Source organism: Pipistrellus kuhlii, unplaced genomic scaffold, assembly GCF_014108245.1.
Source record: "Pipistrellus kuhlii isolate mPipKuh1 unplaced genomic scaffold, mPipKuh1.p scaffold_m20_p_7, whole genome shotgun sequence".
Taxonomy (NCBI): Eukaryota; Metazoa; Chordata; class Mammalia; order Chiroptera; family Vespertilionidae; genus Pipistrellus; species Pipistrellus kuhlii.
Window position 1 is genome coordinate 60,230,836 of NW_023425573.1, and position 23,293 is coordinate 60,254,128.

Sequence of the window (23,293 nt, forward strand, 5' to 3'; positions counted from 1 at the left end):
CATTTCCATGTCCCTTGCTCACCCTTCCATCTCGGATTGTCTGATTTAAGTCCAGAAAAGTAGTTTCCCTACTTGCTTCATCTGCCTTCTAAGAACTTAAACTCTTAGCAAAATGAGTCAAGAATGTATCCAATGCTGTGTTTTTGCCAAGAGAGGCTTCCAGATGGTGTCCTCATGGTGGAAGTCCTGCGCCACTGTTGTGTGTTTCCTCTGTGCCAGGGTTGGGGTCTCCGTTACCAAACTGCATTCTCTACCTGGTCCGGCAGTCTGGGGAGCACTTCCTACAAATAGCACCACCATTTTTTCCTATTTCTCCAAAATGCGTCCTCCCTTGGGTTTGCAATGCACGAGATGGATGTTAGGATCTTTGTGATGTACGTTAGCTCTCTCCTTAGAGCAAATATTTTTTTTTTTTTCCTTTTGGGCAAAGTTCTTCTTTTGGCCAGGGTTTATTTTGAACAACAGCACTCATATCAAAAAGCTAAGATTTGGTAAGTAATTACTATGTCCCAAGTTCAGTCCTAGGTTATTGACATCTGTGAGTTTAGTTGATGCTAAAGTGCTCAGCTAGCAGCAACCCCTAAGGTGTAGATACAGTTCTCTCTGTTGTGCCTGTGAGGAAAGGGCGGCTTGGAGAAGTTATGTGATAAGAACAGGATTCGAACCCTGACATTCCACAGCTTGCGTGTTTAGTCATTACTCTGCTGCCTCTCAACCTCTCATTTAGAATTTGTACATTGGTGTACAGCCCCCAAAGGCTCAAAGTTTTCATCCTAATTGGTTTCCCTTTTGTTTGTTCCTGCAACTTTCTCGGCATTTTTACCACTCACTGCTTTGCTTTAGCCCCCATGGTTTCGGGTTTTATCATTATGTCTGAGTGCTTTTCTCCCTCTTCCTTCCAAAAAGTGGCTTAGAGGCTTCTTGATGATCCAGGCAGATTAGGGATATTCTTTCTGGCTTCATGGAAAACACTTTTTCTAATATATTCTTTCCTTTGTTAGGGTTTATAAAACCAACTCTTAGTACTATCCATGTAGTTATCTGTTTGTTCCTATTGCCCTATTTTCTTTTCCAAGGTCATGACCTTCTCTTTAAAACAAAGATGAACACCACCCTCCCACCACCAAGCTTGTGATTTATTTTCCTAGGGGGCAATGATAGCAGGTCTCCATTCTGGTGGGGCATTCAAATCAGCTGGCTGTAGCTGTGTTCACAGTAACCAACAAGCTCCCTGAGGACCCGCCCGGGCCCCATCCCATTTCAGTCTAATCCGTTTCTGGCGATGGGTCTTAGACATTATTAGCAGTTGTACATCGGAAGCTTTAAAGTATATATTAAAATATATACTTTATATATACTTTAAAGCTTCCAATGTACAACCACAGTAAGATCCAGAACATTAGGAGCTTGTCTAGAAGTAGCTTCCACTCCCATTGGAATGAACAGAAGTGGTACATGGTGAGTCTTGGCAGGCGCTGCCTCCCTCTAAGATGCTCCTGTAGGAAGACAGCTGGCCTCTGACCTTGCCGGGCTGTAGCTGTGTTCACAGGAACGAACAAGCTCCCTGAGGACCTGCTGACTGCAGTTGGTAACAGCACCGCACCCGCCTCCTCAAGACTGAGGACACCCAGGGTGTAGCGATGCCTCTGGAATCCCCTCCGCGGGGAGCACAGAACCTGGTGTACTTCCAGCTGCACACTTTTCTTCTCATCACCCTTGGCTCCTATTCATTTGCTGACTCTTCTTTTGTCATTTGTCTGTCATTTTTTTTGTTTTGTTTTGTTTTTCCTGTTGGATTTCCTTCTGAGAAGACCGCCCTCTGTTTAATCTAGGTCAAAGAAACATCCTCAAGTCTATTGGTCTTCTCTATCAGGACGCAAACTAGCATTTGGGGTAGACTCAGCCTAAGCAGGAACACTTAGCAGCAGAGGTCAAGCTCAGTGCCTTCCATGTGCTCTCATGCTTAGCGTAGGGCCTAACAAAGTGTAGTCATATAAAATATATTTATGGAATGAATAAATTCTTCTCAACCATCTGGGGGTGTCATAAATCCCTTTATAAGTCAGATGAAGTTTATTGGCTTTCTTTAGAAAAATGCAAATAAGTGCACACACACACACTCACACTTCTACACAATTACAGGGTTTCAAGGACTCCCTGAAGCCTATTCAGGGTCACCAGGTGGGTCATGGATGATTTGACGATGTGCGACACATGATTTATATCTTAAAAATTACTCAGACTGTCTCCCATGGTTTAAACTTACAAAGAACTGTTCCATCAAGTTTTGTTAGTTGTAAGAAAATTTCTCTAGAAAATGCACTTGGGCAGATTTTATTGTGAAGGATAATATCTATTTCTATGAACACAGTACAGAGTCTCCTCTAGACAGCTTTTTCAAACCAGTTTATTCTCATTATCCCTGGTGTTGAAAACTAATGAATGTGGGAATATTTGTGCAGAGCATTCTTCAGCAAATCATGGTGTTATCCCACAGTAACGGTTAGTTGCTTTCGCACTTTACCTATATAACCTTCTGCAGTCAAAGAAACATAAAAAGAATCACCACAAATTATTCCAAAAGGGACAAGAGTCCTGTTTAATAAGTGAAAACCCAGCGGCTCAGCTAGGTTATTTTATGGACCCAGGGCTACTTTTCTTATTGGGTGCTGACCCTGACATTTGAGACTAAGGCAATTTGCTTTTAAAGGTAGCTTGCTAACCCTACTCCTCTCCCCCGCTCCTACTGAAGGATTTTTCACACACTGTGTCTCTCAGCCCTGGTTCTAGGACATGTGATGCCAGTGAGGAGGGTGGGGTAGGGCGGCATTGGACTGGTTGTGGTCAAACTCTCTGGAGCTATAAGTAAAAGATGGAAGTTTCTATAGTTTTGCACATAAATATCTTTGCCATTAACACCAGAAACTTCTTTAATCTTAGAAGGCAGAAATGATCAAGTATGTCTTTTTCAAAGAGTTCCTTCTTACTTTCCAGTAGATATATAATACAACATGCATCCTTTAGAAGACGACCTAATTGATCCAGTCTTAGTGAACCAGGGGAGGTGGATTGTTCTGCTAATCTGTGGTGGCATGGCCTTGCCAATATGATTCCTGGAGTGACCTCATTTTCTGTGGGCATGGCTTGGGTCCAGGGTGTGAGGCCAATGAGAAGCAATGTCAGTTGACTTTTCCAACCTTCCTGCCACTGTAACCTCACAATCCCCAATGGCAGAAATGTGTTTCCAGTAGAACATGCAGATTGAGAATTTGATCTTTAGTAAGTCTTGTGAAAATGAAATTGGAACATAAAAATAAGCATATACTTACTGTAACTCTAGGTTCACATTCTTAAGCAATCACCTTCATTTCTGCAAAATTGAAACTTCATTAAGCAACTCTTGTGCCAAGCGTTTTTGCTGAACAGTTTTCTAGAGGTTATTGTATTTTTCCCTCTCAGTGGCACTGGGGCTTTTTGAAAAAAAGGATCATGGCAATCATCAGAGCAGAGTGATGTGGATTTTGTTATGACAGTTATTTCTTTCTGTCAAGACAGGTTTTAAAATGTTATACTTAAGGACTCCATGATACTTCCAAGAAAGGATAAAAGCTAGTTTAATAATATCAAATGAGCAAAATTCCAATTTTTAAACCGTTAGACCTGATTGAAGGCTTTAGAGGCTCAAGGCCCTCACACTGAGGCAGTTAAACACAAGAGCAGATCCAGAGGGTGTCCGTGTGTCTTAAGTTTTAAATCTAAATTTAAATTTACATTTCCACCTATCAGATCGCAGAGCCTAGTATCACTGTTGATCATAGGAAGAGAGATGTTTCTAATTAACTAACTTTAAAGCCCTATCTTAATCACTGAAGCATTCTTGTGCACATCTGTGCTGCAGGAGGCACTGGATCACCTCCATGGTGTGTGTGTCTGCGCGCGTGTGTTTAAAGCAATGCTATAACTCTATCCAAATGCGATGCAACGCGGCTTTAAAGTTTAGAAGCAAATGTGTACTTAGGAACGTAGTTTAAAAGCTGAAACCCCCTTCTACCTTCTATGCCCCTCTCTTGTAAATGGGCTTGTTTGTGGAGGGCAGCCATCTCCAATGCTATGACACATCCACCCCAGCCCTTCTTCCCTCTCACTTCCATCCAACCTAAATGAGCACCAGAGCCGCTGCCTCTCATGTGGTTTTGCTTCATCTGACAATGACATCAGTATCTTTCCGTGAGCCCTGTTTTTATAACGCTGTGCCTGGAGTGGATGGCAATGCCAGTAAAGGAAACTGAGTCCTGGGAGTGATTTTTCATTAGAGTAAATGGAGTGATATGATACCCAAGTAAAACCCGAGGAGGCGACCTGGCAGAAAGCTGTGAGGCCAGGCGCTTGCCTCTGTTCCTCTGCATGTTTCTAAAGCTTTTATGCCTCTCGCATGTCTTGTGTGCATATATCCTCATCCGTGGAAACATAATTCACGCTCAGATACTTATTTTCATCAATGGGTGACCAGAACCCTTCTGCCTACTCAGGAACTGAGAGGCTTTCCGTTTAACAGACTATGTCAGCTCTAGCCCATGGGGATGCAAGCAGTTGCCTTTCTCTACTCAGTAACCTTGGCAGAGTTCTTCTTAGTCAGATGCCTTTATTCTTATTTTTTTACAGAGAGGAAGAGAGAGGGATAGAGTTAGAAACATCAATGAGAGAGAATCATTGATCAGCTGCCTCTTGAACACCCCCTCTCTTGTAAATGCCCTTGACCAGGATTGAACCCGGGACATTTCAGTCCGCAGGCCGATGCTCTATTCATTGAGCCAAACCATTATTCTTATTTTCTGTCATTGAAATAGTTTGTCTATTTCCCCAACGAAAGTAATGCATGCTTGTTGTGGAAAAGAATGGCATAACAGACACCCCCTCACACACACACACACACACACACACACACAAAATAGATAGATAGATAGATAGATAGATAGATAGATAGATAGATAAAGAGGGAAAAGGCTTATCATTGAAGTTTTACTGCTATAACTAACCACTTGGAGGTTTTATGAAGGTGCTGAGGATAAGGCCTGGTGTGTATTTGAGCACAGAGCCTTTGCTGGGCACTGTACTAAGCGCTTTACTAGTGCAGACGCTAGATTCTGTAACTCTCCTCACAGCTCACTGATGTGTTTAATGCTGTGAGTCCCCCTTTGCCGATGAGGAACCTGAAGCCCAGCGTTGTTAAATGCAGTGCCTGCCTGCACCCAGCTCCCAGCTCCCATTGCGGCTGGGAACCTGGGGTTCCCTGACAGCTGACCCCACTGATTTCTCAGAGTTAACTGATCAATTCTTCACCTGTTGTATATGTTTCCAGGGTTTCTTTCACTTTCCTCTCTTGCCTTTCAGTTGATTTATGAAGCTTTTAATATACTAAAATATTTTTACACAGACAAATTGGTCCTTTACTTTTGTGGTTTCCACCTTTAGTGCCATGTTTAAAGAGTCCTTTCCAATTCCTAGATTATGGGAGAGAGAAGAAAAAGAAAGGCTAACAGTACCAGAAGAAAATAATCAAAAGCCAGGAAGCCAAGGTATGGGCCGAAGTTGTCACCACAGGAAGAAAAAGGAGATTCTAGATTGTGTTTGAAGGCAGTGGCAGGAGAGGAAATAAAGCTGCTCCTGCATTCTATTCATCAAGCCCACCTGTTCAGTAGACCAGTTGGACACAGCTCCTTCCATGTCTCCTACCCTCCCTCCCGGCTCCTGCCGCAGCGTCTGGCCCAGAGGAAGGACCGAGGAAAGAGAAGAAAGCTTGGCACAGAGCTGGTGCGGTTTGAGGATCTGAGTCTAGGGTGTCAAAATGCCTTTTGTCAGGAAATAGTCAAAAGCCAGCCCTTTTGTGTGGCGCACAGGTGTGCTCTTTTGAGACTTGGGACTCCTGTGTAGACCTTATGCATGGAGGTATTTTCTATAATACTAGGGATGAAACCCTCTCTGGCTTCCTTCTCTTAGCTCCTACCCCAGAATGTCCCTTGCCCTTAAGGTGGCTTTCTTGATAGTATCCCTTTTAAAAAAAATCTTTATTGTTGAACATATTATATGAGTCCCCGTTTCTTTCATTGACCCCTTCTAGCCCACTCTTGCCCCTCACCCCAGCCTTCGCCACCCCATTATCTGTGTCCATACATATATTCCTGCCAGTTCATTGGTTGATCTTTCCCACTCACCCTCCCCTGCCTTCCCTCTGAGGTTCCACAGTCTGTTCCCTGCTTCTGTGACTCTGGATCTATTTTGTTCATCAGTTTATTTTGGTCATTAGATTCCACATACGAGTGAGGTCATGTGACACATGTTTCTCTGACTGGCTTATTTTGCTATTCTTTTTGAAGAAGTGCATGACTTCCCACCAAAGGGACCACAGGGAGAAAATAACAGGACCGTGTCCCTTCCACGTGGTGAAAATGCAATCTGTGTCTGTGGCTGCCATTCCTCTAGCCCCGCTGTGTGGACAACCTCAGTCATCCTTCGACCTGTCCTCTTACTGTCCTCCTACCTGGGAGTCTTGAAGCTGGGGCTGTCAGCAGGATCTATGCCGTATTCAGGGGGCTTGCTGTCGGTGCTCCCACGGACACTTCTGAGCTTTGTTCTAGGAACAGGAAGAGCAGGCTTTTGAGTTTGGGCATCTTGGCATTCATCCAGTTTGGGGAAAGAGATGCCAGTCTCCGCTTCTGGCAACCACCCCAAATCTCTATGAGGGGGTCCCATGGAGCCCAAGTACTCTGAGGAATTTCCTCCTCACATTTAGGCTGCTAGAGAGTGAAGTATAAGAGTCTCGAGGCACGAGCTCTTCCTTAAGCAAATCCTGCAGGGGTGTGTCGAGCAGGCCTCCGTGTCACCTGTGGAGGTATAATTCTTGGTGTGAGGACCTCAGCTGTATTGTGAAGATGATAGGAAGAGTCCCATTCCTTATTGTATGACAGAGTTATTTTGTGTTGTGGACATATCATGATAATTTCTAATGTTTTCTCTCTCAAAATGAATCATCAGTTACTATTGATGATGTTTTTAAAGATACTAATTAGTTTATTACTTTTTAAATAGTGACCCAGGCCCCCAATGAATGGATATTCATTACTTCTAGAGGTATAACCCGCTTCCAATAACATGAAAAAAATAATGATATCAAAGGAGCGGTCTTTAACACACAGCTATTTCTGTGTCACAGTGTGTAGTCTTTCGAAGCAGTATTTTGTTGATCGAAGTGACAACGAATTCAATATCACTAATACTACCACATAGCAAGCCTTCATTCTCTTTCCTGTTGACGTGACAGTCACTCTTTAATGAAACCTTATTTTTTATAGTATTTGCATTGTAGATCAGCATTGAAGAGCTGAGTTTGCGTAAGCAAGAGCTGAGCTGTTTATACTTTTTATATTCTTCCATCAAGAAATAATTACCCTTCAACCAGCCTTACCTCTTTCTACTTCACATATGCAAACCACCTAAATAAAACATACGCAAACTCCCAAACCACACATCAGTATACAGAAACAATGAGGACCCAGAGGAGTATGGAATAGCAAATGCATAGCCCTTCCCACTTCCTCACCCAAGGCATGCATTCCTTCAGCAAGTACACAGTGAGCATCTAATGTGGACCAGAAACTGAGAGGCAAGAGAGTGGATTTTGCTGCACTTATTTACTGCAGGGAAGTAAAGTATAAGATTTGTTTTATCTCCAGTTCTATAAAATTGAAATGTTGTTTCTGGTTTAACAAAGAAAATATAGTAAGACTTGGGTGTCTCATTGCCTGTAATTCTCTGTTGGAAACATCTCCAGGTGGATTGGTTTGAAATGGCCTTCGGCAGGTTGCTGCAGAGCTGTCCAACCATTTGCAACCTGTACTCCCAAACTAATTGTCAGTTCTCGAGTAACCTGGCTTTTGACACTCTTAGAAGTCAGTATTGCCCTGTCTTATATCACTGTGTGTAAAATGTGTATAAAGAGGGATTGTATTGACAGTTCAGATGGCCTATGCTATACTTTGAAATAGCCCATGCCAGCAAGATGCGAGTCTCAATTATGGAATAATTACATTTTAAAGATTTACAAGAATTTTTTTGTTTTTGTTTTTGTATGAGAACTCCATTGAATAGTTACTTTCTCTAAGACATATACTATGTAGTTAAAGGTATACAGTTTCCACTTATATCTATCTCATTTAATATTTAAAGAGATATTTGTACATCTCTGTGATTATGATCCACAATAATGTTACTACAAACTGTGAGTGGAGATATAAGTCCCTACTGAAAATATTTGCCCATTTTCATGAACCACTGTTCAAAGAAAAGATATTTCGAGGTGGAAAATATTAAAACACACATACATACACCCCCCCAAAAAAAACTCCTTGGCAAAATAATGTTGAATCTCAAATTAATGACCAGCATATCCTAAAAGATGATCTTAGGTTGGTGTGACCTTTAAACAACCAACATACATCTCCGTAAAAAGCTTAAAAGAGGTAAACCCAGCCATACACTAAAATGTCGGATTTTTTTAAAAATTATTTTTCCAATAACAGCAAAATTTGAGTTTGAGTGGGCATTCTATTGTATATCAAATAGTTTAAGTAAATTTCTGGAATTTGGGAAGCTGGTGAGATTTTTTTTTTTTTTTTTAAGGAAGAATAAAACTTCGGTGCAAACTGTTCTTTATTGCCTCACTTTGGTGAGTCTGTCTCTCCCCAGGCATACTGATCAATGGCGACATGTGAACTAACCATCATTCCTCCTCTCCTCAAGATCCTCTCTTCCGATGCTTCCTGTCTAGTACCTGTTCCTGTTTAAAAAGTCAGGAATTGGCTCTAAAAATTTACTATTGGACTAGACCTTTAAGAACTTTAGATATTAAAACTTTTGGGTAGGGAGCATAAAGTAGTTATTTTTTAAATGAGTAGCATAAAAATAAATTGAAAACATGAAAAATAAAAATACTATAAAAATTATGCATATTTTTAAAGGACTAAGTAGATTTTTTATATGTTCATGGAAATTACATAACTCAGTGGAACCTTGGCCAGTGTTGCTCAATTGTTTGGATGTCCTCTCATGTACTGAAAGGTTGCTGGTTCAATTCCCAGTCAGGGTACATGCCCGGGTTGTCCACTACATCCTGAGTAGGGGGTGTGCAGGAGGCATCCAATGGGTTTCACTCTCACATGGATGTTTCTATCTATCTCCTTTTCTCTTTCCCTCTCTCTAAAAATCAAGAAAAAATATTTAAATAATAATTAACTCAGTGCATGTGTTAAGTATTAGGCATGTGTGAAGAGAGAATTAGTGACCTGGAAGCTAGATCTTAAGAAATAAAGAATAACATAAAACACATATCTAATAGGAGTTCCAGAAGGAAAAATTAGAGGAGGGGAAAAAAGGAATAATAATAAGCAGAATTTTTAAGGTAATACATATAATTAGACTTAAAGGGTCAGAAAGTACAAAAAAAAAAAAAAAGTCTGTAATTCAAGGAAAACCCTTTCTCCAGTCCTACTAAATAAATTCTAAGTTCCCTCTCTGCGTCACAGGCTACCACTAACAAGACCTTTTAATTGTTTTTACTATTTCTAGATTTTTAACATATGAAATGTTCTTTATCTATTGACTCCTGTAGAAACTATGATTTCTTACAATATGAGCTTGCATATGTGCACATGCACATACTCTCTCCTTCACCCTATTCTTCTATTATGCCTGTGTCTCCACTTTTAGTTAATTAAATATTTCATGTTTCTAGCATTGTTGCAATGTAAAAACTGGTCCCTGTTGAGCTGCATTGTATTTGATTTCCTTTCCTGAACAACACTTCACTTTTTCTTGCTGCTAATTATTGCACTAGGTATATTTGGTTGATTTCATTAATGCTATCACAGGCTCATTCCCCAATTTCATCATTTTTCTATGGTTAGCCATTTCAGGAAATGCATCATTTCTATTATTTTCTTAGACACTTTTATCCTGGAGGCCTTGCTTGTCTTGCTTCTGTTTGTTTTGATTGCTTTCTATGCCCTGGAGTCAATTATTTCCTGAATTCCATGTTCTTCTCTTTATATATTACCTTCTCCTGTTAGTGGGATGCATACCTCAAGGTATGTGTAAGGGAGCTAAAATTAGTTAAGACCATGCCTGTCTGAAAATGACATTATCCTCTCTCACATTTAATTGATATTTGACTGAGTTTTGAGATCTCTTTGAAAATCATGTTCCTCACAAGTTTGAGGCAATGTTCCATTGTTTTCTACTTTTGAACTTCTGTTGAGAAGTCTGATTCCAGTCCTTTTCTGGTTCCTTGCACATGACTCACTATGTTGTCTCCCAGAGGTATCAAATTTTCTTTTCTACTGGTTCTGAAATTCTAGAGTGATTCCAGTTGGATTGGATTTTTGTTCTGTTTTTATGCTGGGCACTTATTTCTGTCAGTACAAATATATATTTTTTTTATATTTCTTTTATTTTCTCCCCCATGATTTTCTCAGGATTCACTTTCTTCAATTCCTATTACTCACTATTGAACTTTAGGTTGAACAAACAGAAGTTTGTTCTCTTTTACTTTTGTCTGTTTATTTATATTTTTGTTCTTCCTATAAGATTTTCTCAACTTTATCTTCCAACTCTTCTATTGATAATTAAAGTTATGATATTTTTATTTGCAAGCATTCTTTTTTTATTTTTTACTTATTTTATTTTTGTTTTGTTTTGTTTTGTTCTTTAATGTCTTTTCTTGTTTTATCCTATTTTTTTCCACCATGGACCCAACATTTTGTTTTATCAGTATGGATATCATGGCATGTTTAAAAAGAACTTTTCTATCCTCCCTGTTGTATCAGTTGTTTCCAAGTTCCTTTTTGATACTTGTTTGCTTTGTCATATTTATTTTATGTTAAAAGTCTTCTTCAAATGTTTGATGACCTGGCTTTCTGGTGATTTTTGTGTGAGATGCTTAGAACTTCAGAAACAGGGCTTGTGACCTTTCTCACAGGAAAGTGAGCAAGCTGGGCTTCATTATCTTGTCTGGGTGTCACTAGGTCAGTGCAGTTGGTTTTCAGAGAGGTTCCTGTCATCTCCTGGAAGGGGAATCCCTAGCCATCTGGGGAAGGGCGCTGGGAGGCCTCACAGATAAATGGGCTCCATTGCACTCAGGTTCTCTCATCTCTCCGTCAGCCTTGCCTGGTCTCTTAGGTCAACCTTCTCTCATGAGGAAGCCACCTGTCTGGTGTTAAGGTGGGAGATAGGTGGGGAGGGGAGGCAGTTGCCTGGCTGCATGGACTTGGGGAGATTATCAGAAGGTTTGAGGAGAAAAATGTAATCTAGATGGAGAATTGCTACCAGTTCTGTTTTCAGTTCTGCTCAGCAAGTGCATCTTCAGAGGCACCTGATGTGTCCAATTCCTGAGCCTTTTGGAGTTTCTCTGGAGCAAATGAGCTGCTGCTTCTTGGCTAACCCGGATGCAAAGTCACCTGTGCTTATATATACGGGTCTCCCTTCTCTCTGCTCAAAAACACACCCAGCTTCTTCCTGTCTCCTGAAATTCAGTTGACATTTCTTTCTGTTATCTTTTTCTCTTCATCCTTGAGAGCCTGATGCCTTATTAAAAATTCCCAAGCCATTATTTAAGTGGAGATGGAGAAGGCATGGGGGATTGAAAATTGGCCCTTGCTCTACCATGTTTCCCCCAATCCTTTCTTCACCCTGCAGTCTGTGTTCTACTTGCACCCAGTCTGACTAGAAACTTCTCAGATGGCTCCAAACCTTCACTTAGGTTATTAAGGTCAGAAAAGCCTCCCCTGGTAATTTCTTAGGCCTTACATTGTACCAGCCCCCACCCCCTTCACTCCTATCCACACCTACTTCATGCTCTGGCCCTATTTTACATCTTCCTCCTGGACCATGTTTTCTCTGTAGGTTAACCCCCTCATGAGGAAGCTACCTGTCTGACACCTGGGTGACTCTGAATCCTCACTGATATCCCAGCTGAAAAGTCACCTTCTCTAGGGAGTCTTCCTTGGCACTATCCCCTCTCCAGGCCTGACACCCAGTTCTTCCTGATCTAGCTTCCACCGCATTGTGAGTCCAACCAGGGCATCTGTTTGCCTAGTACCTGGTAGACACTGCAGGTTTCTTCAGTGGTAAATGAGGTTGTTTTTTTTTTTTTTTTTTCCCCTCAGAACCTTTATCACTCGGGATTTTGGCCAAGTATTTCAGGCCCTTCTTAACCTTCAAAGCCTTGATTACATTCCCGTAATAGCCCAACAATCTACCCACCTGCTACCTTTTCACTCTCCTTTCTCCAAATGTAGAAAGTCTGGAAAGTGTAAACACCTGAAGTACTAGTGTTTGTTCAGTTACTTGCTACACATAAAAGCTTTGTTTCAAATGTAAAATTAGCAGAATTGTATGTTGTAACATTAATTTGGAATAAAGCTTGTTTCTGTGGCTTAAAAATTAGACAGCAATCAAATCAGAACTTGAAGTGAATCAATACTTAGTGCTGTAGCATTTAATGTGGGAATGAAGAAGAGAGGGTTGTGTTCAAAGTTGCATTTGCTGGTAATTTTGATTTATTCAGGTTGTGGATGGGCAAATGAAAAAGAAAATAAAAGGACTGGATTTTTGATGCCCATCTGTTCATGCTTCAGAGACCTGGAAACTGATGTTTTAAATTTCCTGGTTTTACTTTCTTGGTTTATGCAGTTTTAAGAAGGGAAAGGATGGAACCGCTCAGTTAGGGGGGAAAAAAAAAAAGGAGTAAAAGGAAACACAAGGAATAGTGAAGTAGGAAAAAAAGTTCCATAGGAAACAAGCAAAATAGAAAGCAAGGAATTTTTTTTTTTTTATTCATAACATTGGACCTTTTTGTAATTAATGTGCCTCTTTCTTTCCCTTCCTCTCTTAAAAATCAATATATATATATATATATATATATATATATATATATATATATATATATTTAAAAATAACTGGATTTACTGAGCTCTTACCATTTGCCAAGCAGCATGGGAAAATAAAATTCTGCAAGGCAGCTTTAGTATTATCTCCATGTTCCAGATGAGGTAGCCGATACTTAGACAAAAGCCCCTTCTCTCCAAGTCAGCTAATAAGTGATAGACCCTGAATTTGAAGCCAAAAAATATCCTGAGAGCCCTGCTTGACCCAGTATGCCATTTAGCCCCTTGATAATAATTATAAAATAATCAGGAAATTTTATTAGATATGTTAATTCTAGGAATTGGAGAAGCCTAGGAATGACCTCATTCTCCTTGAACAGACCAGAAAACCCAGGTTTAGAGAGATTAATGACTTTATTCACAACCAAGAAAAATGTTCAGAGAAATTCCTTTTCTAAAACCCAGTTGTCTATTGTGAAACATTATATTTAATTTAAAGAAGTAACATTTTGTTTCACAAGAAAATTCACAAGTAGTGTCCTCTTTTTCTCCTCTACATTCTCTTATCACATTTGATAGTCAGCTCTCTCTTCTTTTATAATATTCTCTTGTCAGTGTCTGTCAACATAAATGTAGGACCTCCTGCTCCATGGTTTTCCTGACACAGTGTTGACCCTTTCTGCTTTCTCCATTACAGTCTTCAGTCGTGTTAGTGTTAGCCATCTCAGGCTGCCATGGCATCAGTCACACCATAAACTGGGTGGTTTACTCAACAGAAATGGATTTTCTCACAGTTTTAGAGGCTGGAAGTCTGAGACAAGGGTGCCAGCGGGTTGGTTCTGAGTAGGGTTCTCTTCCTAGCTTGCAGATGGCTGCCTTCCGGCTGTGTCCTCACCTGCAATGGTAGGAATGGAGATAGGGAAGGAGAGCGAGTAGAAGTGATCTCTTACTCTTCTTAGAAGGCCACAGTCCTGTGGGATTAGGGCACAATTCTTATGACCTTACTTAACCCTAATTACCTCCTAACGATCCTATCTATCTCCAGGTATAGGGGATAAGGCTTCAGCATAACATGGGAATTTTGAGGGAACCCAATTCAAGTACAATGATGTCATGCTCTAAAGGACACCCTCCCATTGGAACACTGTAACAGGGGAATGCTTGTATTATTTGGACAGAAGAGAGTGGTTCTTTCTTTAGTGCCAGCAAATTGTCCTATCTTTCAGAATGTTTTCAGAATTCTCTAACTACAGGCTTTCAAACAAAATATCAAGGAACAGAACACATGATTAGAGATTATTTCTGGAGTTCCCCTCACTGCTTTGTTGGTGCTGTAGCAGACCTGGGATTCCCAGGGTAGTGAGAATGCTTACTTGCCAACAAGGTAAATGCCTGCAAAGCAGCTTGCTGAGTGTGTGCATGTAAAACAGCCCCTTCCTCTTGCTTGGAAGAGATTTCTTCACATGCATATCTGGGAACCTTTTCCTTTTTTGTTTACTATCATTAAATTAAGTGAGGTAAATGGATAGCAAGTTTTGAAGCTTTGCTTCTGAGCTATTAACGAAACAAGTGCCAAGCAAGGTATTACATTTGAATTTTAAAATTAGATCACTTTAGTAATGGCATCAGTAAACACAGTTTGGTTTAAAGGTGATGTGTATAATTTACAATTTGAGGGGGGTTAGAGAGAAAAATAAGTCAGTGTGAAATGTTACTATATGAAACATTACTAAAAGCATTGTAAATACAGACATAAGCTCTTACAGATAGAAGGAGCTTAAATATTTGTTTAATGAATATTTGTTTCTGTCTTAACCCACTGATTCAAGCACTGACCATCTTGTAAAATGCCCAGTTACCCAAGATGGCCTTAGGAAGAATCCTTAAGTATGGGTATAGCATAAGGAGCAAAGGAATGGCAAGTTTACTTCGATTTACTCAACTGCTTTACATATCATCTCGAACAAATTCTCTTTTAATCCTCTCAGTAAATTTGCAGAAACAGATATCACCATGTTGTATAGATCAGGAAACAGTTCAGAAAAAGTGAGTGACTTGAATAACTTCCCGAACACGAGGTGCCAATGCTGTCACATGTACCGATGCAACCTGGGTCCTCCCCTCTTCAACCTGCCCTCCCCCTTCCTTGAGTGGATTTACTTAAGGTGCTTCACAGAGATTTCTCTCCACTGGTTCTCCCAAAATAATCTTTCTCATAAGCTTCCTGCGGTACCTGCAATTCCTCCATTGTGATCAATTCCCTTGAACTAGGTTTTGCCCCCTTTGGAAGGGCATAACACATTGAGCATGGAGGGTGATTGATACATTGTGGGAACTGAGGATCAGTTCCTGGCAAGACCAGCAATGGAGAACAGGGCATGGTCAGGGCTGGATGCACAGCGGGGCTTAGTTGCAATTTAGGATGCTGGCTGGGGTTGGGGTTGGGCAGAGGGTGGGGGATCAGAAAGTAGTATAAGAATCTTAGGGATTTAACCACCACTAGATGGAGAATGCTTAAAGTGGAGGTAAGAAAATTAAGATTTCTGCTTTGCAGTTTAGCCTGAAACTTTGCTTACACTGTTGAATTACTGTAGTAAACCTTGTATAAACTGGAGGTTTTTGTTGCTCTTCTGAGAGTGCTCTGTTTTGGGAGGAGTGGAAAGCATGAGCAATAAGCTTACGTATGTTCACAAGGACAGCTCTGAATTAGGTAAAAATTATTTCTATCAACATGCAAGATAGGTTTTCTCATTCTCATACGTTTATAGGGACCTTAAATTTTATGTTGAGAGGAGTATGTTAAAGATTTTTAAAGGGATTTTACAAAATTGCATGACACAAACTGCTCATATTAGTTTGCAGTTAAATTAGTAATGTATACAATGTTTGAAATCAAGAGAGCATGGGGAATCGAGGCTTACTTATCTAAGTTAAACAGTACTAATCACAATAACTCTATTGTCAGAAGAGGCCATGCCAACAGATGGTATGAATTAGGTCAATGGAAAGTGTATGATTTTCATAAATGATTTTTAGAAATGATGGTGGGAAGTAAAAATAAAGAATAGGCTCATAAGAACCATCTTTTCCTATGATAGCCATGCATCCCAGCTATTTAAAGGGCAGAAATCAGAAAGCTTTGGGCCTTAGATAGGAGGCTGAAGTTTCTCTTTGGGGCAGCCCTCAGGGAAGATGCTGGCTTCACCAAACATGTCTTCTCTGGGGCCAGATGCGGCTAAGGAGGCAGCCTGGTGCCCACCAAGGTGCGTTTCGTTTGGGCATGCATTTCTCAGGCAATCGCATCATGTTTGCCTGTTAACTGTAACCGTGACAAGTTTCGGTGGATCCTACTTTGCCATCTTGTCACAAGACAGATTATTTGTAGTCCAAGCAAGTCTGTCATGCCAGCAACCCCTCACAGACTGTGTCAACATTTAATGTTGGCTTTTCAACTTCTCACCATGGGAGATGAGAGTTGGTGAGGCACCCGATGCTGAACGTGGAAAGGACGAGTCCTGCTGGGCCACGAGGTGGTGGATGGCTGTTCTCCCAAAGCTTTTGTGCTTGTGGATTGTGATGGACTCATCTGTGATTCAAGTTTGTTCAAAGACTGCCCTGCCAGGAGTTTCTTATTGGGACAGCCTTTGTAGACATGTGCCCTCTATTTTAGGAGTATTAGCCGTTAGCCATCCCCAGGAAAGAAGATCAGCCATCCTACAACCAACCACCAAGAATACGTCTTCCTGTTTAATGTTGTGATCTCAAGCATCTAGTTTTAATTACAATGTGTGTGGGGTTGTTTTTTGTTTGTTTGGGGTTTTTTTGCTTGTGATTATTTAGTAAAGATAGTGTGGCAAGAGGTATAGGGAGTGTATGTGTCCACATGAGAACACTAGATCAAGATTTTTACTTTCAGACTTTATAGGTTTATATAAATCTGCTTACCATATAAGTGATGTATTGGACACATGTGGGCTAGCATGACTTTTTAATTATCTTGGATATTTGCTTATGTGGCTAAATTCTAAAAATGTTAATTTTGTAATTAATTTCCAACACATTGTTTGGAAACAATGAATAGTTTTGGTTATAAATCACCCAAGAACTTAGATCACTGAACTGCCGGGATGTGTCTTCCCAGTTGGTTTTGGAAAAGTTACTTATCTTTGATTCCCATTTCCTTTCTCTTCAATTCTCAATATGGTTTCTATCCAGGAATTCACAGAAATCGCTGTGATAAAAGAGAATGATATTTTTTTCTGCTGTCATCCATATTAGCCTTGAACCATACCGTCTTCTGTCATTTTTTTTTTTTTTTTACAGGTTCTCCTGATTTTTCCTCCCCCAAACTTCCTTTGGTCTACTGATGTGTGGCCTTGGTGGATGGCCTTTGGTTGGGGCTTTCATCATTTTCTCATGTGAATGTGCTTTCCCATTTCTTCTGCCATCCCTGAAATGTAGAATATGCCTCCACTCATTTGACTCCCCTGCTTTTCAGACTGGCTGTGGCTGCATACCTCCCAGCATCTCAAACAGTGTTTCATAATGCTTCCCAGACTACCCTTTGGTGAATATTAATTCTTAAAGTGCCTCCTTGAGTCAGCTGGGGTGAGAGTGGGGGGTTGCTTGTTCCATTAGTTGTCAAGTTTGGGACCAGCCACAATGTTCCCATCACATCATACATGCTCATTGAGTAGTTATTAAATGAGCCAAGGAATGAATGAGTGAACATATGTGTAGTGCACATTATCATGTGCTTTGGGAAGTTCTATAGAAAAGAAGTGTTTGACTTTGTTTAACCCAGAATTTTCCAAACTTGTTTTCTCACGTAACCTTCTCTAGCACAACACCTTCCCAGGCCCCATGGAAGTAGCATCGCAGAAAACACAGCTTGTAAAACCCCTACCTAAAGGATACAATGCGGTAGCCATACTGTTCTCCCTCCCCAAGCCGAGCTGTGCACTGAGCTTGGTCAGCTTCCTCTCCTTGCCTGACCCACATGTAGACCGGTTTCCTTCACCTCATTGCTAATACCATCCTCTTTCTTCACTGGCTCCAGTTTGGAATAACCTCTGGTCAATTATACTTTCTGTGCATCTTTCCCCCCCTACATTGTCTTCCAAATCTTGTCTGAGAAGCGAGGTTATTCATAATTTCTGTCTCAATGACTCTATCTGTTAGTATTATTTCAGAGATTCTATAGGTTGAACTCACTGTATTCTTTTTATCGAAGTCTTTCAAAAAGACATTTGTAGGCAGTATATACCACCATGACATATATTTCAGCCATGACATTCTCTTCAACAACAGATGAATCAATATTAACATCCTACTTTGGATGTTACTTTGTCTTAACTCCTTCCTCTTGACTACCTCTGTTAGTCAGCTACACAGACTGTAGCATCTAAACTTCAGCAGAAATAACTAAAATGCTTGGAACATTTCCTGTGTTTGCCATCAATTGTGACAGTCTTTAATGCTTCTCTCAAATCTAGTCTTTCCTTGACTAATCTGAATGAGGCCTTTGGCCCTTCCGATAGGTTCAGTTCTAGCTGTGTTTGTTTAGATGTGGGGGATGGGGAAGCAATCAAATGTAGATCTAGCTAGTACTCACTCCAGCTGTGTCTTTAAAGATTGTCCAACACAGTCTTTTTTGTGGCTCAGGAGCCATGTCAGGGGGCAGAAGTGAGAGGAAGACTGGTGTTTGAAAGGAGAGGTTGCAGTAGGTAGACTACTGCTGCTGCACAGATTGACTATTGGCTGGAAAAATAGTTGGGGGTGGGGTCTCATGGCTAATAACAGATTAGAGGTGATTATTATAGTGATCAGGATATTTCTGAAAGTAAAAACAGTTCAAAGATGTTCTGTGAGCAGTAGCATTTCTTGAAGGAAAAATGGGGGATTGTTAAACAGTGAACAGCATATGTGCTAAAAGGCAGCTCTGTGGCGTTCATCTGACTCTCTCACTCCTTACGTGCGATCTTCCTCTTCTCTTCAGCACCTGCATCCGAGTTGGAGCAGAGCAGAGAGAGGAGTGTTCAGACTGGTGTCTGTTTGCATAGTCCCGTCATTGGGTTAACCCGGGCAGACACTCTGCCCAGTTCTGTAGAAAAGAGAGTCTCCCCTCCCGCCCTGCCCGCCCCACCTCAGAAGGTGTTATTTTCTTTCTAGCCTGGTGCCGTTTATTGCCAAGCTCTTCTTAACTGTACATTAAAAATAGCATCTGATTAAGAATGTTCTGGATGGGTTAATTAGTGTGGTGACTATTATGAAGCAACCCACTTGTTAGTATTATACCTATTTGATCTGGGTATTGATGTGAAGTAATTGACCATAGAGTTACATTTAGAAAAGCTGGAATAAAGTTTTTTTTTTCTATTATGGCAATGAATTTGTATGAAACACGTCTATGAAAATATGACTTCCTTGGCACCAAGAAGCAATGGACTCTGTGTGGGGTGGTGGATGAGGGTTGTTTTATTGTTGTGTTCTGTTTTCTGGAAAATGAATACATTTGTCCAGTTACTTTCAGATCAATTCAGCTGAAACAAAGGAGTAAAAAGTTATTTCAGCTGACTACTGCAGAGTATATGGCAACTAAGGTGATTTCAACTCCCCTCACTAAAGGACATATTTCTTCTTAGATTTAGCTCATTGACTAAATACTCCTCTGGGTAACAATTACTATATATAAATAAACTATTAAACATATGAGACGATATTATACACAAGGAAAGCATCGCATGTAACCACCTTCTTTCAAATAATGGATTATTATCTATATTATTTATTGGTATTTTGTCCAGTCCTATTATTTTCCCTAGCTATAGCATTTCCATAGGGAATTTATTCCATGAGCTAATAAATTATACCGTCAGGGAGTTTTTCTTGAAATTCAGCTTAAATTTTCCTATTCTTAATTTCATCTCATTACTCCTAGTTATACCCCCTTGTAGCAGGCTAAATAATTATTCTCTCTCCTCAGAGACTCCTATTATGTACCCCTCTAGTTGTCACTTAGCCAACCTATTCATATTTTGCTCCTTTAATCTGTCCTCATAAATCAATTCTTCCATTGCCTTAATCATTATTATTGCTCTTCGAAGAACTCTCTAATTTTTCAAATATATACAGTTATCAGGTGGCCCAGCTGAAACCCGCATCCGCACAGCATTCTGTCCCCTCAGACCTGGTGTCTTCCTTCCCTGTTCACCACCATCTGTAACAAAGTGGCGGATCAGCTTACAGGTCCCATCAGCACAGGCTGGCCTGTCAGCCCCAGGCCATCAAAACGGTGTTTTCCATGATCTCTATTTGCATTCAGGTTTACTTTTATTTTGGCAATTTCATCCCATGGGGAAGTGGAGTTTTGGGTTACTGCTCATATTTATATTCTGCATCTTTCTGTGTCCTCATTCACCACCATCTATCAAGTCAGTCATCACAGCCTGTGTGAGCATGGGATTCTGTTCCTCCTCCAGAAGGTTTAGAAATGCATTGACTAAAAGCAGGCCCAGCACCTTGTCCACAGCTAGATTTCCTGTCAGTTACCAATTCCCATTGTTTACCACCCTTTAGCCAACTTCTGGATTCTTTTAATTTGCAATTTTGCTTGTGTGCTGAACACTGTAAATGGATTTTATGAGGAAGATGGGTCGTGATACTGTTTTCTAAAATGAAGATAGGTTGTTTTCATGCTCATCCATTTCCACCCCCTAAATTGTGAATTCTTTGTGCTTGTAATTCTGTTAAAGTCTCTGTAAGCTTCCCTGGCATTCCTTATCTGACTTAAAAATCAAGCCCCTTCACTCCCTTTATTGTTGTTTTGCTGATGTGTACAGATGTTCCTTCTCTTACTGCTTCTTCCACTTGTTTAGGAGAAGTGGCAGATATTGTTATACTCTCTTTTTTTTAATTTTTGTGTTGATCAATGAACAATTGATTTTTAATTCTTTAGCATTTCCTCAGTATTTTGAATTTGTATCAGGAAGAAAGTTGGTTAGTTCCCTTACATATTTTGGACCTGTGAGATCTGAAATTGTAATCTGCATATGCCCAAGTTTCTTTCCATTGTAAATCAAGAATTAATTTACTTTATTAGGGCATACCAAGAGGGTAGCACCATTCTTTGTCTACTTATGTCTTGGTGGAAGGAGCTCCTTATATATTCAGGTCTCAAAAGACTTCAAGAAACAAGCACAGAAGCCCTCTCCCCCCCCGTAAGCTTTTTGATTCTGGAATACACACAGCATATGACAGCCAGCCTGTGTTTCCAGCACTCAGGGGACTCCGCTCCCCACCACTTCTTGGTGTCGCTCATTGGCCCCCACTTTGAGAACCAGTGAATACCCTCTTCCCTTCCACTCCTCTCCAAAGAGAAGGTTTGATCTCTCAGCTTTCTTTTTTTTTTTTTAAACATATGTTTTTATTGATTTATTTTTTTTTAGAGAGAGAGAGAGGAAGGGAGAGGGATAGAGAGATAAAAATACTGATGAGAGAGAAACATCAATGATTGACTACCTCCTCCACACCCACTACTGAGGATCAAGCCCGAAACCTGGACATGTGCCCTGACTGGGAATTGAACCAGTGACCTCTTGGTTCATGGTTTGATGCTCAACCACTGAGCCACACCAGCCAGGCTCAGCTCACTTCTTAAACTCCATCTCCACCTCTTTCTGCCTTTCTTGAAAGGTGACCTCTCCTCATGCTTTGGTGGCACACCTTAGATGCCACACCTCCCACACAACCCTTCTTCAATTTCCTTTCTCTTTCCCTCAGTTTTATAAGAAAGTTTGGTTCAGTTATCTTTTATAAGGCCCTATGTCCCCGCACACATCCAAAATTCTGCTGTTATTTCACACGTTAGATTGGTTTTCTGCTTTCATCCTGTAAGCTTCTGTTTCATCAGCATCCTGCTCCCGCCCCTAGCAGGTATTTGAAAGGGAACCCCCAGTAAGACCCCTGTGCAAACATGCCCTATGAAAAGAACACACTTTCTCAGGCTTGGTATCAGCCTTCCTCGCTGTCCTCTTCCCTTCTCTTTCTTTGCCCGCCCCCCTTGTGTGCACATACCCTAACCTACTGTTGGGCTTCTGCTGCTTCCTCCATCGGAACCATCCTTGGAGTAGGCACTGATCCACTACATAACAAGGCCCAAAACTCCTACTTTCTGGTGCTATGGCATGCACCTCTGTAATGTTTTACACCCTTTTTACTCATTCTTTTGGGGCTCTTAATTCACTCCAGTTGTGAGATATTACGACTCAGATTCATTTCCTACTTTTCCAGTTACTCTTTCTTGCTCCTCTTCCCTGGTTCCTAATCCTCACCTACCTCTTAAAGGTATGCACTCTCCATTTCTTCATTCATTCGACAGTTCCGGGGAGGGGCCGAATCTCTGGATGGGCCCGGGACTCAGAAAGCCCTTGCTTGTATCTGGCCCCGTCATCCCCCTAGACCTCGGACCCCAGAGCCTGGCCCAGTCTCTTTGGGCTGCATATCATTCCCTGAGGGGTTCATGTTCTCCCACATCCTCCCCTCTGCTCACGCTGTTCCTCAGTCCAGAGTCCCCCTGTCTGCCTTTCCAAACCCTCCACTAAGTCTCAAACTTTACCAATTCCTAAGTCAGAACTGATCTCCAGTTCCCAGGATGAAAAGTTTGAGTCTGTTCTTTACATACTGTGCCCTCCCTCAGGTTAGCTGGTGGTTCACACTTATCTCCCATCCAGTCTTGTCTAAGCACTGCTGAGTTGCTCCCCAAACAATGAGGAACTCCTTGATTTCATTTTATGTAGATGCTTCTACCATCAGTAATCTCACATATCCTCCACACAATATGAGCAGGGTGGATGTGACGAAAGTGTGTACAGGTGTGTAGGAATACAAAAAGTCATGTGAGCAGAAATGCCCAATGTTTACCCAGGAAGTTTCAAGCATTTTCATAAGAGAATGAACTAAGATTGAAAGTGAGCCCCGGGGCATGTGGCGACTGGAACCTGAAGTGAGCTTCAGAAGATGAGTGAGGAAGACTGGAAACCTTTGCTCTATTTTACTTTCCGTGTGTGCACTGCAAGTTTTATGGCCACAGACATTCTTTGGAAACTATTCAAAGACAATCTGGTCCAATTTCAAACTTTTGAACTTTCTCTTGATGGCTGCTACTCTTTGCTCTTTTCCTGGAATTTTTGTTAGGTCTTTATTTTTTTTCTCAGTTTTAGACATCATCTTCATGACCTTCTGGGAAGGTCAGGGGTACATTTTAAATAGTATCTTCACTGAAAGACTATTGTGTTTCCTTTTCATAACAGATTCATGCCCAAGCATAAAACAGCCCACTTACAGAAGATGCTCAACCT

General features: G+C 40.9%; 1 protein-coding gene across 4 annotated transcripts in view; it reads left to right on the forward strand.

The window, feature by feature from the left end:
* The window catches only part of GTDC1 (glycosyltransferase like domain containing 1), a 281,564-nt gene that overhangs the window by 196,519 nt on the left and 61,752 nt on the right, over positions 1–23,293 (forward strand). For all 4 annotated transcript variants that reach the window (XM_036421721.2, XM_045575368.1, XM_036421719.2 and 1 more), the window contains one exon: positions 23,246–23,293. This exon is cut by the window's right edge and continues 276 nt beyond it. In XM_036421721.2, the coding sequence (XP_036277614.1) occupies positions 23,246–23,293 (48 nt within the window). The remainder of the gene's footprint in view (positions 1–23,245) is intronic.